The sequence below is a fragment of the Diadema antillarum genome, unplaced genomic scaffold, assembly GCF_040938485.1.
Source record: "Diadema antillarum isolate AM-2024a unplaced genomic scaffold, OU_Dant_1.0 seq00001213_RagTag, whole genome shotgun sequence".
Classification (NCBI taxonomy): Eukaryota; Metazoa; Echinodermata; class Echinoidea; order Diadematoida; family Diadematidae; genus Diadema; species Diadema antillarum.
Window position 1 is genome coordinate 192,440 of NW_027272005.1, and position 14,730 is coordinate 207,169.

General features: G+C 38.5%; 1 protein-coding gene across 1 annotated transcript in view; it reads right to left on the minus strand.

The window, feature by feature from the left end:
* The window catches only part of LOC139744816 (HEAT repeat-containing protein 3-like), a 96,926-nt gene that overhangs the window by 53,636 nt on the left and 28,560 nt on the right, over positions 1 to 14,730 (minus strand). The window contains exons 7-9 of the mRNA XM_071655230.1: positions 12,658 to 12,806; positions 11,416 to 11,472; positions 6,222 to 6,321 (exon numbers count right to left, since the gene is read on the minus strand). Coding sequence (XP_071511331.1) covers positions 6,222 to 6,321; positions 11,416 to 11,472; positions 12,658 to 12,806 — 306 coding nt within the window. The remainder of the gene's footprint in view (positions 1 to 6,221; positions 6,322 to 11,415; positions 11,473 to 12,657; positions 12,807 to 14,730) is intronic.

The window sequence follows — 14,730 nt, forward strand, 5'->3', positions numbered from 1 at the left end:
TTTTTGATCAATTTTCACTGTTGATTGCACGCTCAGAATACTGATTTGTCATCAACTCTGTAATTCAGTCCTGTCAGAGGTGCATGCACATTGATTCGCACAAGCAGACAAGACTTTCCTACCAAAACATGTATTGTCACGGTAGTTAATACACCCCCACTTAATTAAGCTCTCAAAATACCAATTTGGTAATTAAGTACTAATCAAATGCTAATCAACCTCTCAAAATATGGTCCCACATACAGAATTAACACTTGAAACTCTATATTTTAAATCTAGCTTTAAAATCTCATTAAAACAAAATATAAATTTGTTTTCAAATGGCCTAAATCTGGTCCCCATGCATGGCACGAGGGGGGGGGGGGGGGTGAGGGAGGCACCCCCTGGATCTACCATGAACAAACTTGGAACTATAGTCACCACTGTACTCATTCAAAGCAATAACTTACAGTAGTAGCTCTATCATTACTGGTTCCAGAGAAGAAGATTTTTAAAGATTCCCTATTTCTGGGATTTTGCCCTCCCCCAGGGCCCCTAAGGCTGGGTTCACAAAGAAGTATACGGTATTCACTATTCGTTATTCGCTATTCGCCATTTAGGCATGGTGGGTCACATAAGCAAGGTAGCACGCATATCCTACTTTATAATATTCTTTTGGCGTCGTCAAGTCGAAACAGTAGCTCTATCATTACTGGTTCCAGAGAAGGAGATTTTTAAAGATTCCCTATTTCTGGGATTTTGCCCTCCCCCAGGGCCCCTAAGGCTGGGTTCACATAGAAGTATACGGTATACGGTATTCACTTTTCGTTATTCGCTATTCGCTATTCGCCATTTGGGCATGGTAGGTCACATAAGCAAGGTAGCACGCGTATCCTACTTTATAATATTCTTTTGGCGTCGTCAAGTCAACCCAGTACACCATCACCTGCACCATCAACTCCCTACCCCATGCAGAGAGGATTTCTTCCTCCTACACAACCATCCTAGCAATCTTATAAAGAGTTTCTAAACTGAGATTACATTGGAACCGCACCATTTTTGTTACAAGAAAGCTATAAATTGAGTATATGAATAAAAAACTGACCCAACTCCATCCTGGGGTCAGTTTGGGTAAATCAATTAAAACGAGAGATGGTATATGCTGCACCAAAATCGAACAAGCACGATTCCCACTATCCTATGCTATACGCAGCAGTACGGTACTATCGAATAGTGCCCTCTTATGTGACCCGGTATTAGGAAATCCTATCGTTCGATTCAAGCTATTCGCGTGCCCTAGAAAACGTGCACCGTATACCCGAATAGTGTACTCCTATGTGAACCCAGCCTAAGTGGAGCATGGCACCCATTTGTACATAGATATATTCTATCATCCTAGTTAATATATCTGGCAAGCTATACAAAAATCTGAAGATGCATTCCTGAAAAGATGATAAATATGTGGTTCCCGTCTCAAGGGGGGGGGGGGGGGGGGGGGGGCACCCCCGGATCTGTCATTCAATTTGATACAAATACTTGAAACTGTACAGTCACCAATGTACCCACCCAAGGCATTAATTTCACTCTATTAAGACTGATTAACCCTATTCCAACTTGGGGAAGGGGTCAAATTGACCCCCCTCTCGACATTTCGCGCCACGATTCCTTAAGGCGTAAAGATTTCGCCGCGTCGTTTCATGACTTTTTTCATTGAAGTCTTGCGCATATCTTGAGACCAAATTTGCGAAGTCCAGGTACACTGTTCTGAAGTTATGTAATGTTTTGCATATGCATGTCAACCCAAAACCTGAAATTAATGATTTTGTGTGCACATCCAATGCAAATTGTGTTTTTTTGTTAAAGGTAGGGAATCCCATTTGCATGCCTTAAATGAAGAGTTGTATAAACACAGTGGTATGTTTAAGAGAGCATCATTTTAGAAACTCCCATAAAGTATTGAAAGTGGAAGGTAACATTTAGTACATTTTTATTGACCGTTAGATTTTGAATTGAATTCTTTTCGGGGCTCACCGTAAATTCCAGTACATTACTAGGCTACCTTTGCAGACCCATGCACTGCATGTGTGTCCATCATGTATATTTTGTGAATAAAGTTCATCAAAACGTACAAACATTTCTATATACATTCTTGCCACACACTCTATATGTTATTACATCAGCTCTCATACTTTTAGATTTGTGTTTATAGATAAGAAAAATACAGAAGACTGCAACAAAAAGGCTTGAGTGTGGCTGACACATAGAACTAGTGAGTAGTTGAGTTTTGTGCATTATTCAAATTGTAGATAACTGTTGACTTTCAAATTTCTTAGCAGTAGCCTAAACAAGTCCCGTGAGGTTCAAATTTAATGTTTTGCTGCATTTTGGGAGTTCTGTAAAAGGTATCCCCTACCTTTAAATTGATATAAATTAGATTATTTCAACTTTTAATGATAGAAATTAATCAATTCTAATGTAGACAAGTTTGAAAAAGTGCCTGCAACAAATTTTGGCAAAAAAACAATAGAAATACAAAAGGTCGAAAAAACAATAAAATACATAAGAAATTAACGAAACAATAAAAACAAAAGAAATTGAATTTGATTTTGCTATTTTTTTTACAAGAAATTGTTCGACGTGTCTTGAGGAACTCTGACACAAAAATTAAGGGATCCTTCAGTCATTTTAATGGAGTTATAGGTGAAAATATGATTCCATGCGTAAATTTGCATAATTAATTTACTAAAAATAGAAAGCCAATATTTTTCTATTGTATGACCATGTAATCTTGTAGTTGACATCCAGCTCTACCTTCAGGCAAAATTTTGTGGCGATCGCATGATCGGCGGCCGAGATCTGAAGGGGGGGGGGGGGGGGTCAAATTGACCCCCCCCCCCCCCTGTAAAAACTTGGTCTCAAATAGCCCAGTTAAAATAGGGTTAAAGCTGATTAAAGCTTCTTCTTTCAAGGAACTGCCCCTATCTAAATATTGGAAAGAAAGCACACACTCTGAGAATGTGTGTATTGAGAAAAGACGTTCTGAAGTACAGAGTCTAATCAAGCACTTAATCTTACCAAGCCCTGCAAGCTGTGTAATGAGTAGGACGAAAGAAAGGATGTATATTCACCATAGCAACAACAATGAAGAGATTTCAGATTAAGCTGAAATTCAGCATGCTCTTATCACATTTTCTATTCCTTGCCAATGCCAACTGTCAACTCAACAGTATCATACTTTTATCAGAGTTGAAAGTGGAAGTGTATGTACAGGATTTCTAAGAAATGAAACAAAGCCTCTAAGACATACCTCATCACACTATTCTACAAAAAAAAGGTGTTCCAGAAAAACTGCTGGAAACACAATTTCCCATTTACAGTAACTTATGGTCTCAAACTCTTGGATAATGTAGAAGAATTGCTCCTTCAGAAAATATGAAAAACTCTAGACTGACTAGGTTGACCCATTTTACCTATTTTGGATTCTCACACAAAATCAGGGCCTGTGATTTTTGTCGGTTTTGTGATGCACAGTCACATATGTGACCGTGCATCACAAAACCAACAAAAAGTCCCACCCCTTGATTTTACGAGAGCACTCAAAAAAGGTGCAATGGTTCAGCTGAGTCAATCTTGAGTTTTTCATATTTTTTGAAGGAGCTATTCTTCTTCTACATTATTCTTTAGTTTGGGATCATGACATGAGTGGGAAAGTGTGTTTTCAGCAGTTTTTCTACAACCCTTTTTAGGGTGGAGAATAAAATAATCAGGTATGTCTTAGAGTCCCCTTTTCATTTCTTGAAATCCTTTACACACTCTCCACTTTCAAGTCTAATAACTTTGAAAGGATATCTCTACTGCTTTGAAAATGGACAGAATGTGTTTATAGAAAATGCTCAGTTTACGCTTAATCTGACAATCCCTTCATTGTTGTTGCTCCAATGGTTTACATCCTGTGTTTTGTCCCTTTCATTGCACAGCTAGCACGACTTGGTAAAGATTAAGCGCTTGATTAGACCCTGTACTTCAGAGCCGCTTTTCTCAGTTCACACTTTTCAAGGGTATAGTCAAAAGGGGCCTGAGCTTTCAATCCTAGCAGAATCTTGTCAAAGGCAAAATGACAAACAAGCAGGGAAAGCAATCACATAAAGGACTTCACACAACAAGAACAGACAGGGACAGGCAGGGTACACAGAACAAAGAAAACAAAGGAGAGGGTGGAAGGTCATGGGCATGGAGCCCAACAGGTAAAGGGAGGGGGATTAGAGCAGGAGGATGGACAGTCAAAAGGCAGAAGAGGGGGGACAGACAAAAGGTAGAGGAGGGTCAGTAATGATCATGAGGATCATAGGGGAAACCACTGAAGGAAAAGGATGAATAGGGAGCCAACATCAAAGAAGATAAGGAACACCAGAGGGATAAAGAAAGGGAAAGAGTGAAAAAGCAACAGCAAGGGGAAGGGGGGGGGGGGGGGGGCTGAGCAGACAGTGAGCCCTGAAAGGTGTACCAGGAGGAGGCAACAAAATGAAAGAAATCAAACATATCAAAGTATATATACACACACGGTAATGATAATAATGATAATAGGGTGTAAGCTTTCTTTTTAGTATTTACATAGGTATGGGGAGTCCATCTGAATTAAGCTATCATTAAGCTTAAAGTCTGCTCTTTAGGAATCTGCCCTCAATTAAAAATCCACGTCTGGTGACATTTTGTTGGTTTTGTGATATAGGGTCACATAGAATACTTGTGAAGAAGTTGACCATTGTATTTTATGATGCTAGTGGTAAAGATAATTGTTTGTCTTATGAAGAAGTCATATGATGTACGACATTTTGCTCGCTACTGCTGGTACGAGACAAGGTGGTGCATTCATGTAAGCTATGACATGTATGCGGAGCTAATTGCTAGAATGCTGTCTCCCTGGACAGGCTTGGCAGTGCGCCATCCTGCGTCTGTTGGTTGTCAGTCCAGTCTAGTAGCGCCTTTGTGGACGTCGAAGGTGGGATCTCATCAGAGATGTCAGCCACACCATTGGTGATGGTGGATGGACGTCCCTTGTGTTGGTAAAGGCGAATAAAGCGCATCCATGACTCGGGGAACTAAATGCCAACACCAACATCTCTGTTGATGTCATCTTGGTTGAGTTGTATATGGATAATTAACTTCCTTCACTCTCATGGTGTACCAGTGTCACGCTGTGTCTATGCATTTCACGCCCGCCTCAGTTCTGTGGTTTGTGATATCCTGCCTGTGTTCCAATATCCTTTCCTCAACAGGCCTGTCAGTCTCTCCAGTGTAACTCTTGTCACAGGCCCATTCCAAGAGTCAGCAGCTGTCAATTGGGTACACATGCACGTTTAATATGTGCATGCACCACCGTGTCCCTGAGCTTCATCAGGTAAACCTGACGAAGCTAAGCAGTAGCAAGCGAAACGTTTAACATCTACAATTTCTTCATTAGACAAATGATAATCTTTACCCTAGTGTCAGAAATACATAACATCTGTTGAGAATGAGAAGGGCGGTAAGTTGTCTTGAACATCATGGTCCGAATTCACGAAGGTGGTACAAATGAAACCATGGTTTAAACCATAGACAAAAACCATGGAGCCCCAAGTGTCGCACTGAATATTTCATTACAAAATTGGTCATTTCGTCGACAAAATGACCATTTCGTGGACGAAATTATCATTTCGTGGACGAAATGTTCATTTAGTTACAAAATGTTGTCATTTCGTTACAAAAAAATCATTTCATCGACGAAATGACTGATTTCGTAACGAAATATTCCGTGCGACACTTGGCGCTCCATGGTTTTTGTCCATGGTTTAAACCATGGTTTCATTTGTACCACCTTCGTGAATTCGGGCCTATGGGTTTAGTGGCAACTTAATGCCCTTCTCATTCTCAACCGATGTTTCTTTTACCTGAGCTTCGTCAGGTAAACCTGACAAAGCTAAGCAGTAGCAAGCAAAACGTTTTATGTCTTACCTATAATTTCTTCGTTAGACAAATGATCATCTTTACCCTAGCATAAAAGAAACATAATAACTTTTTTAAAAAGACTTACACAAAAGTTAATTTGGGACTAAAATCACTGGCAACATCAAATACCCTTCATCTTAGCCAGTTTTGCCTATCACAAACTCAAAGTGTACCAGGTACACAAAACATCAGAGCGCAATAAACTAACTACTTCAAGACGGAAAATAGCCAGAGCGAAAAACAAAAGATTAAATTACCTTCTGGGCAGCACAAATTGGAGATGATTTCCAGGGCAACTTGCTGAGCATTAAGTAATGCTTCTGCCAAAGCCATATTGCTGTCAAGCTTAGGTGGTATCTGCATACATGAATATTTGCAGAACGAACAATGAAGAGCAGTATTATACGGAAGAATACACACATGTATGAATGCACATACAGATGTATTTACTCTTTTTTTCACAGTATGTAACATCATCAGCTAGCCAATAAATGACTAATGAAAAGTTTAGCAAAATAACACATCATGCAAAGTTTTCCTTAAAAACACAGCTGCCATAAGTTTCTTGCCTCTGAGGCCCCCCCTCGATGTTCCGCACAATGTATCGCTATTGCGAAAAGCTATCGCCGCGATGTTTCATGACTGTTTTCTTTCGAGTCTCCTGCATCTTTTGACACCAAATTTGCGATACCCAGGTGCGCAGTTCCGAAGTTATGTGTAAATATGTACATGCATGTCAGACCAAAAACTGCTCAAAAACGTGAATTCATGTACAATTTCAATACAAACTGTGCTTACAGGCAAATTTCATAAAAGCATGATTATTTTTGGGTTTTAGGGATTAAAATCAATTGATAACATACTAATTCTTATGTTCAGAACAATGTCACAGACAAATTTCATTGAAAGGACAATGAAAAACAAAAAATCGAAAAACAAAGAAATACATAAGAAATTCAAAAAAAGAATAAAATACTTCAAAAATTTTTTTGATGGCACAATTTTTTTCTCTTACATTTGCAAAGGACACTTATAAGAATATTTACGCAAAAAACGTGCCTGTTTTGAGCTTTATAGCGATTTATAGTGATTTATACCAAATAGTCTGATCTCATGCATCATTATGCATAAATTAGCATAATTTAGCATAAATGATAATTTTTTGAAAAATCAACTTTACCACATTTTAGATTACATCACAGACAATGTGTCAATTTTTGTCGTGACCGCGCGGTCGACGGCCCCCGGCTCTATCATCTACCTAAATAGCCCAGCCTACAATGTAGTTAGGGTTAAACACATGGAATTTTTAAACTGTGTTCTCTCTTTGTCAAAATACATCATTAAGAATGTTCATGGGAGTGAAGTTTTTAACCCATCCCAGTCACACCCCACAACCAGCGTGGGTTGCATTATTTATGACCAAAAGAGGGCGTCCTACGACCTCAGACTTGGCCAGGAGCTGTAAAATGATTTTAACCAATCACAGAGATCCTTACTGGGACTCTGAAAAATAATTCATGCAAAGAAATCTATTTTTGAATGTCTCTTATTGGCTGAAACACCTATCAGAGGTTCGAGCCTGCTGAGAAACTAATCAATATTCATGTTTACAGCGCGCATGTATCTTTGTTGCCCCAGCAACTGCAGTGATTTCTTACGCGTGGTATCGTGATATCGATCTCCTCATAGGGTGCGTGATGATATCTGATTACTCTGTGTGTTTTCGAATTACGTTAGTGCTAGTGAGTGTGGCGTAGCTTTTCTAGGTTTCCCATCCATTTCTCTCTTTTTTCTCTCTTTTGCTTTCATATCATTTTATCTCTTATTTTCAGAGTACAATCGTACTTCTGAGTGTTTTTTTTTTTTCATTTTTCCAGTGATTATCTCGTTTGCAACAATTTAGAGGTGAACTTTTGTCGAGTGTTTGTTGAGTTTTTTGATTGAACATGATGTAGATTATCTACGTGTGTGCGAGAACATCGTACTTTGTATGGTACGGTATACCCACTCGTTCGTTTCCGTGTAAGCATTTTTACCGTAAAGTGTCTTCATCGTTCATCTTCCAAGCATCGGGTTTTCACCCTAGTTTTCTTCATCGTAGTTTTTTACCTCGATTTTTTTTTTGCGGTGCAAGATGTTCTGTGTATTTTTTTCTACGGTAGAATGCCATTGTTGATGATCTTCATGTATTCATTACTAGTTTTACACCTCCATTTCATTTTTGTGTATGACTAATGTCTAACATAGCTAGCTAGGTCTGCGATGTCTGTATCGTTTGCTGATGTGTTTTGTGAGCTGAGAGTGACTATGATGGGAGTGATATTCAGGGTTTTGCTGTGGTTGAGATGATAGTGATGATGATGATGATAATGATTCTGGTGATGTTGATGTACGAACCGTTATGATGATGCAATTTATTTCATGTGACCATGACGTTGATGATGGCGAGTACGACACCAGCAGCCTAGCCTAGGCCAATGACGAGAGTGACAATGAAACGGGGGCTGATGCTCGCTCGTGCACAGGAGTGGTCTAGATCTAGAGACCTGCATTTTATCATTTTTTTTCCCCTTTTGCTTGTTCACTTGGGTTTAGTGCTACCAAAATTTGTGTCTCTGAAGAAACTCAACCAGCTTGACAATAAAGTTTGCATCAGGTCTATTCTGTAGTAAATATTAGATCTAAATGGCGATGCTAATTCAGTTTTCATTTAGAACTCGATGAAATCCCACTTTCTTTGCTCATTTTTCAACTGATCAATTATTTAGAACTGTACTTAAAGGGGAAGGCTAGTAACTGATCAGTGGGAATCAGTGGAAATGCTGGGAGATGATTGCTCCAATCCTTATGGGATTCATTCAAGAGTTCATTGTATATCTATTGTTGTGTGAAAATGATTTGCTTCAGAACAGTCTCATATTCAAGTAATGTGCAGATTAATGCTCCGTCACTGACCAGGGACGCTAACCTGGAAGCATCAAACTGCACATTACTTGAATATGAGACCATTCTGAAGCAAATCATTTTCACACAACAATAGATATACAATGAACTCTTGAATGAATCCCATAAGGATTGGACCAATCATCTCCCAGCATTTCCACTGATTCCCACTGATCAGTTACTAGCCTTCCCCTTTAAATTCTGATGTACTGCATTCACCACTGTGTTAAATCAATAAAAAAAAGAGCCTGCTGAGCAGGTGTTTCATTCTATCCTTTTCATTTCCTCCCCATCCTTTTGGTTTCCTTCCTAGCTGTCACTTTCTTCTTTGACCCTGGATGAAAAAAAAAATCCCATCTTGCCATGTAAAGACAGCACACCATACCATCATGAAATATTATGACATTCAAATAATTAAAAAAAAAATATGTAAGTGATTAAAATTCTTGTTTGTGAAAATAAATAACAAATGAAAGTTGATTTCTTATGAAGCAGTTCTTTCAAATGTCCAACAGCTTCGATAATGAAGCAAGTGAAATCTGAAAACTATCGTGGCAACAAGTGATATTGATAGGGAATTCTGACAAAAACTGTCACACCATTTGATGTTTGAATTTGTCTTTTTTTTTATTGGATTAGGTTATAAAACTATACATGCCACCGATAAAATCACAATCTCTCTCAATTTGAACAGGAGCAGTAAGGTAGGTATGACTCAGTAGACAGCTGATTATTTATGCATCGTATCCATGGGCAACTGTGGGTAACTGCAAGAAGGTGCATAGAATTTAGACTTGAGTCAAGAACTATCAGTTGCTATTACTTTTTTATTCAATATAGTTTTTTTTTCTTGGACTAAAAAAAAAAAGCCAAAATATTTCATATTACGCTTCTAAAATATATGATGAATATATGTTGCATTTTTTTCATGAATTTATGAAGAAATAGAATTATTATAAAACATAAATACTAGACGGGCTGAACAATGAAGTCTAATTTCGCCCCAAGAATTTGTAGCACACCGTACCTGGTGCATTCCTAGCGTTCTTGCCGCACTCTCACAGTCACTTAGTGCATGCATGCAGTCACATGTTTTATACATACAGTATACATTGTAGCTAGTTCACCGATCTCATTCCTGATCTCGTGCGAGGAAAACCTTCACAAGTGTAGAAAATCCTCTCAAAACTAAGCCAGACATGATTTGGGAACATACATTACAGTGTCAAGACCTTTTCAGTGGACTTTGAATTTGCTATCTGTCTGTTTTAGATCTTGAATGTACGACTTCTTACATCCGATTTGTTTTTTACCACACCACGTGGTGCTGCGTGTTTTTTCAGCCCCATGCTTCTCGTCTACACATACGTAGAACACACACAAGCCAAGCCATCGCGATCGAAGTTTGAGCGATAGCGATAACATGTGCGGAGCAGACATGCGGATTTCAGCACAGGGTAAATGAGTAGTTGAACGTATCACGATTGTAAAACATATCTTTTTCTATGTCTCTGCAAATTTGAATTAGGTTATCTAAGCATAGATAGATTATGATACATTATAAAATAGATTAGCCATAGTAAGAACTTGCTTACATGAGAGTTATTTGATAACGTTGCAAAATAAAAAACCCATCATTGAATGGAATGTTCCCGAGCTATCTCGGGGGCTCGAGGACATTATGGACACATCGATTTGCAAGTGGGTAAGATGTGATTACAGATAGGTTGAAATGAAGAGGATTTATTAATAAAATACACAGAAACATAATATTTTTTCATAATTCCTTCACAGTTTATCATTTCTTTTCATAAAATTGACATAAACTAGTGCTGTATTGAGTCAACTAAGTGCACATTCGCACGAGTGTACACGTATCATCCCTCCTGCCTAGTGGGAATGACACAGGCAGTTTTTCAATGACGTATGAATGCCCCTCGCGTGTAGATCGCGTCATAGGGAAGATCGCGCCCAAGTTCACTGCCGACTTACTAGGCAGGCACGAAATTACAGATTACACAGATGCCCGTACGTGGATGGGTTAAACCAGTCTTATCAGAAATATGGGTCAAGACACAATGGAACAAGTTTTGCAGATGATAGCCAAAGACTCAATCCAGCTCTGAAATAAATTCAAACTGGGTTCCATCTCCAATGTCATGCCCTAACATGTATCTCATTACCTGAGACGCAGCACCCCTTAACCTGCATATTTTTGTATTGTTTGATTTACTCTCTATTTCTATGTAATTTGGTTTGTGCAATTCATGTACATATGTTCCATGTATTCCCATGTGCAAATACGTGCAAAACTGCAGAATATCTTTGGAAGGCAATTGTGTATACAACTGAAAAGGCCAACCCTGCCGGATAATACAAGAAATAATGAATAAATGAACTAAAAGATAGATTTCTAAGTTCCAACAATTCCTCCTCTTTGAAGATATCTTTTCTGCTGCTGAATACAGAAATTAAAAAATAATAAGATACAAAAGCACAACTTACTGTCTTGTATTTGTCATCCTCTGTCTTCTGTTCCTCTACAGTTGCGCAATTAAGTGCCTGCACAGGATATGATACACAAAAAGTCATATTGTAAAAGTAACCATTTTTGTACAAGTACCTTTTTGCACCCATTCTGGTTACAATGTGACTTTTCCAAAGTACATTGCACATCCATGAAAGGCTAGTCTGTATTGGTGCATGCAGGACCTTGGAATGGATTACCAATCACCCCTTTGCAGTCTGTCATCAACAAAGTATGGTATTCAAAAATTAATTTTGTCAAGTTTGTATGTCATTTTCGTTGAAAGTATTTACAACGAAATCTGGATTTCTGTGATTAAAGTCAGTTGTGTGACTTTAGACAAGGTGTGGTTGTAGTGACATATCTTGCTGTGCATGTTACAACAGGTGCAAAATCAGTGTAGGGTAGCTATGACATGAATGAAACATGATCTTCCATTGAGCAAGTACACTGCTTTTATAATCAGGTAAGAAATGTTCTGCACTACACAACCTGATTAAGTGGAGATTACTGTATACAATATTGACTTCATATAGATACTTATATAAGAATATATGTTAATACATTCATTCCCATATTACACATGTATATTTCATTATATATTTGATATGTTGTACAATGCATACATGTTAGTTTGCCTCTCTATTTTATTTCCTTCCCCCTCCCCTCCTTACCTAATTGACTCTTTGCTTTTGACACAAAAACCACCCCTTTTGTTTTCATTGTTCAGTGGCCCCTGCCCCTCCCAGTTAGAACATGACAAGTTTGTTTATAGTCCATACACCGGTGTCTGCTTACCCATTTTGCTTGTCATTTTGCTCTCTCATGAAGATTCTGCTAGGATCAAAATCTCTGAGCTCTTAAACTCAATATTACTCTACTGGCTTACCTTCAGTGGATAAGCAGTTTTCAGCAGCTTTTTCTCTGTTTGCAGCCCCAAGTTTACATACAAATGATTTATCAGTATTTTTTGGATGTTGCCATTTCTCTCGCAATGGCTTGTATGAAGAAATCCTACATCAAACTTGGCACCCAATACTGAAATTCTGAAACCATAAAATAAAATTTCTGCAAGTTGACATAACTGTCACATAGACATGGTGGAAGATGCACTAAAAGTTCAGTAAAGAATAGAATGAGCTAAACAGAATATGATTGATATTTGCAACTATGCACAATATGAAAGTTTGACTTTAATGGGATCACATTTGTAAACTCACATTGCCATTGGGCTGCATGCTGGGAAGCAATTGTGTCACTGCAGAACTGGCATTTGGAAGTAAAGTAGTGGTCAGAACTTTGACCACTGCTTGAAAGCTCTGTCCTCGACTGGTAGCTGGAAGACTGCCTCGGATGTTAAACAGAATTCCTTCAATGTGAAAGAGGAAAAGTCAATGTGATAATCTTCATATGCCTAGAGGTGCAATCAATTATAGAGGAAAAGAGAAAGATAAGAAATAAGTTTTCAGTATATGAGTAGAAGAAAGGTAGAGTGGGAGAAAAGGTAAGACGAGAGGAGGAGAGATAGAAGTAGTTGGTAAAGACTACCTGAGGTATTCTCTCTAAAGGAGTTCTGAAAAGGACTGTGGTGGAAGACAGGAAGCATTTATAGAGAGAGATCTCGATGTTTCAGACAGGTCAGCTGTCCATTACTTTTCTGGGGTGATGCCTGCAGGAAGGGCATAGGAGGTCTAGTTAGGCTATTGCCGATTTTGGACAGTGGTGTCAGCAGTGCACCAGAAGCGCTGGAGTTTGGGGCACCACTGTTCTCCTGGTATTAAGTGTGGCACTGTTGTGGGTGCTGTGTTCATAGCCATGTGACAAATAAGGACAAATATAACCCCAAGCAGTAATTTTCATGCCCATGTTCCCAATAAACCGCACAGCACAGGAAACATAAGTTTGTTAGTCACTGATCCAGACGATGGAGTAGCAGAGGGACAAATAAGTTCTGTATAACTTTAACCCTATTTTAACTGGGCTATTTGAGACCAAGTTTTTACTGAGATCTCAGCGCCTGATCATGCGATCACTGCACAATTTTGCCCAAACATAGAGCGGGATGTCAACTACAACATTATATGGTTATACAAGAGAAAAATGATGATTTTCTATTTTTAATTATGCAAATTTATGCATGAAATCATATTTTTGCCTGTAACTCCATTAAAAAGGCTGAAGGATTGTTTATTTTTTTGCATCAAAATTCCTCAAGATATATCAAATAATTTTCCAATCCAAATTGTTTTTTGTTTCTTATTGTTTTGTTTATTTCATTGTTTTTTGACCTTTTGTTTTCTATTGGGTTTTTTGTGTCAAAATTTGTTGCAGACACTTTTTAAAGCTTATCTGCCACAGAATCAATCAATTTCAATGATTAAATATTGAAATAATCTAATTTATATCAATCTAACATAAAAACACAATTTGCATTGGATTTGTATACAAAATTACAAATTTAAGCTGTTTTTGGGCTGACATGCATATGCAAAACATTACATAACTTTAGAACGGTGTACCTCTGAACGTCGCAAATTTGGTCTCAAAATATGGGGGGAGACTTCAAAGAAAAAAGTCATGAAATGGTGCCGCAAAATCTTTGCGCGTTACGGAAACATCACACGAAATGTCAAGGGAGGGTCAATTTGACCCCCCCCCCCCCCAAGTCAGAATAGGACTAATGCCCACAACCATGTATGTTAACCAGGTATATATGTATTGGTCAAGCACTCACAACGTGAACACTACCTAAATTGGGACAACAGATACCTTGTCATGCCCATCAAAACAGTACCAAGAGAACAATGCTACCCCTGACTCCATCTTACCACTGTCACCACCACCCAACTGTCTGCACTCCCTCTATATTCACAACAGCATGCCTTAACTTTCTGTGCCTTTCCTGCAGGCATAACCACAGGAAATGGACAGTTAACCTGTCCAAAACATCTCTCTCTTTACGCTTAAATCCCTTCCACCACAGTCCTTTTGTAGGACTCCTCAAGAAACACCCTCGGGTCTTTACTGACTACTTCTACTTCTATCTCTTCTCCTCTTCTCTTCTCAGCTTTCCTCTGCCCCCATGCTTCACCTCCTTCATTTCTTCCTCTTCTTCCCTCCATTTTTCTTCATCTTTTTACTCAGTATTTCTTTCTCATTCTAACTTCCCATTCTAACTCTTTAACTTCTCCTCCCTATCAATAGGGACCTTTTTTTCAGTCTACAAACATGGTGAACCAAAATGTCCAAATTTCTACATCTCTATAATATCACACACATGTACAATGTAGGTG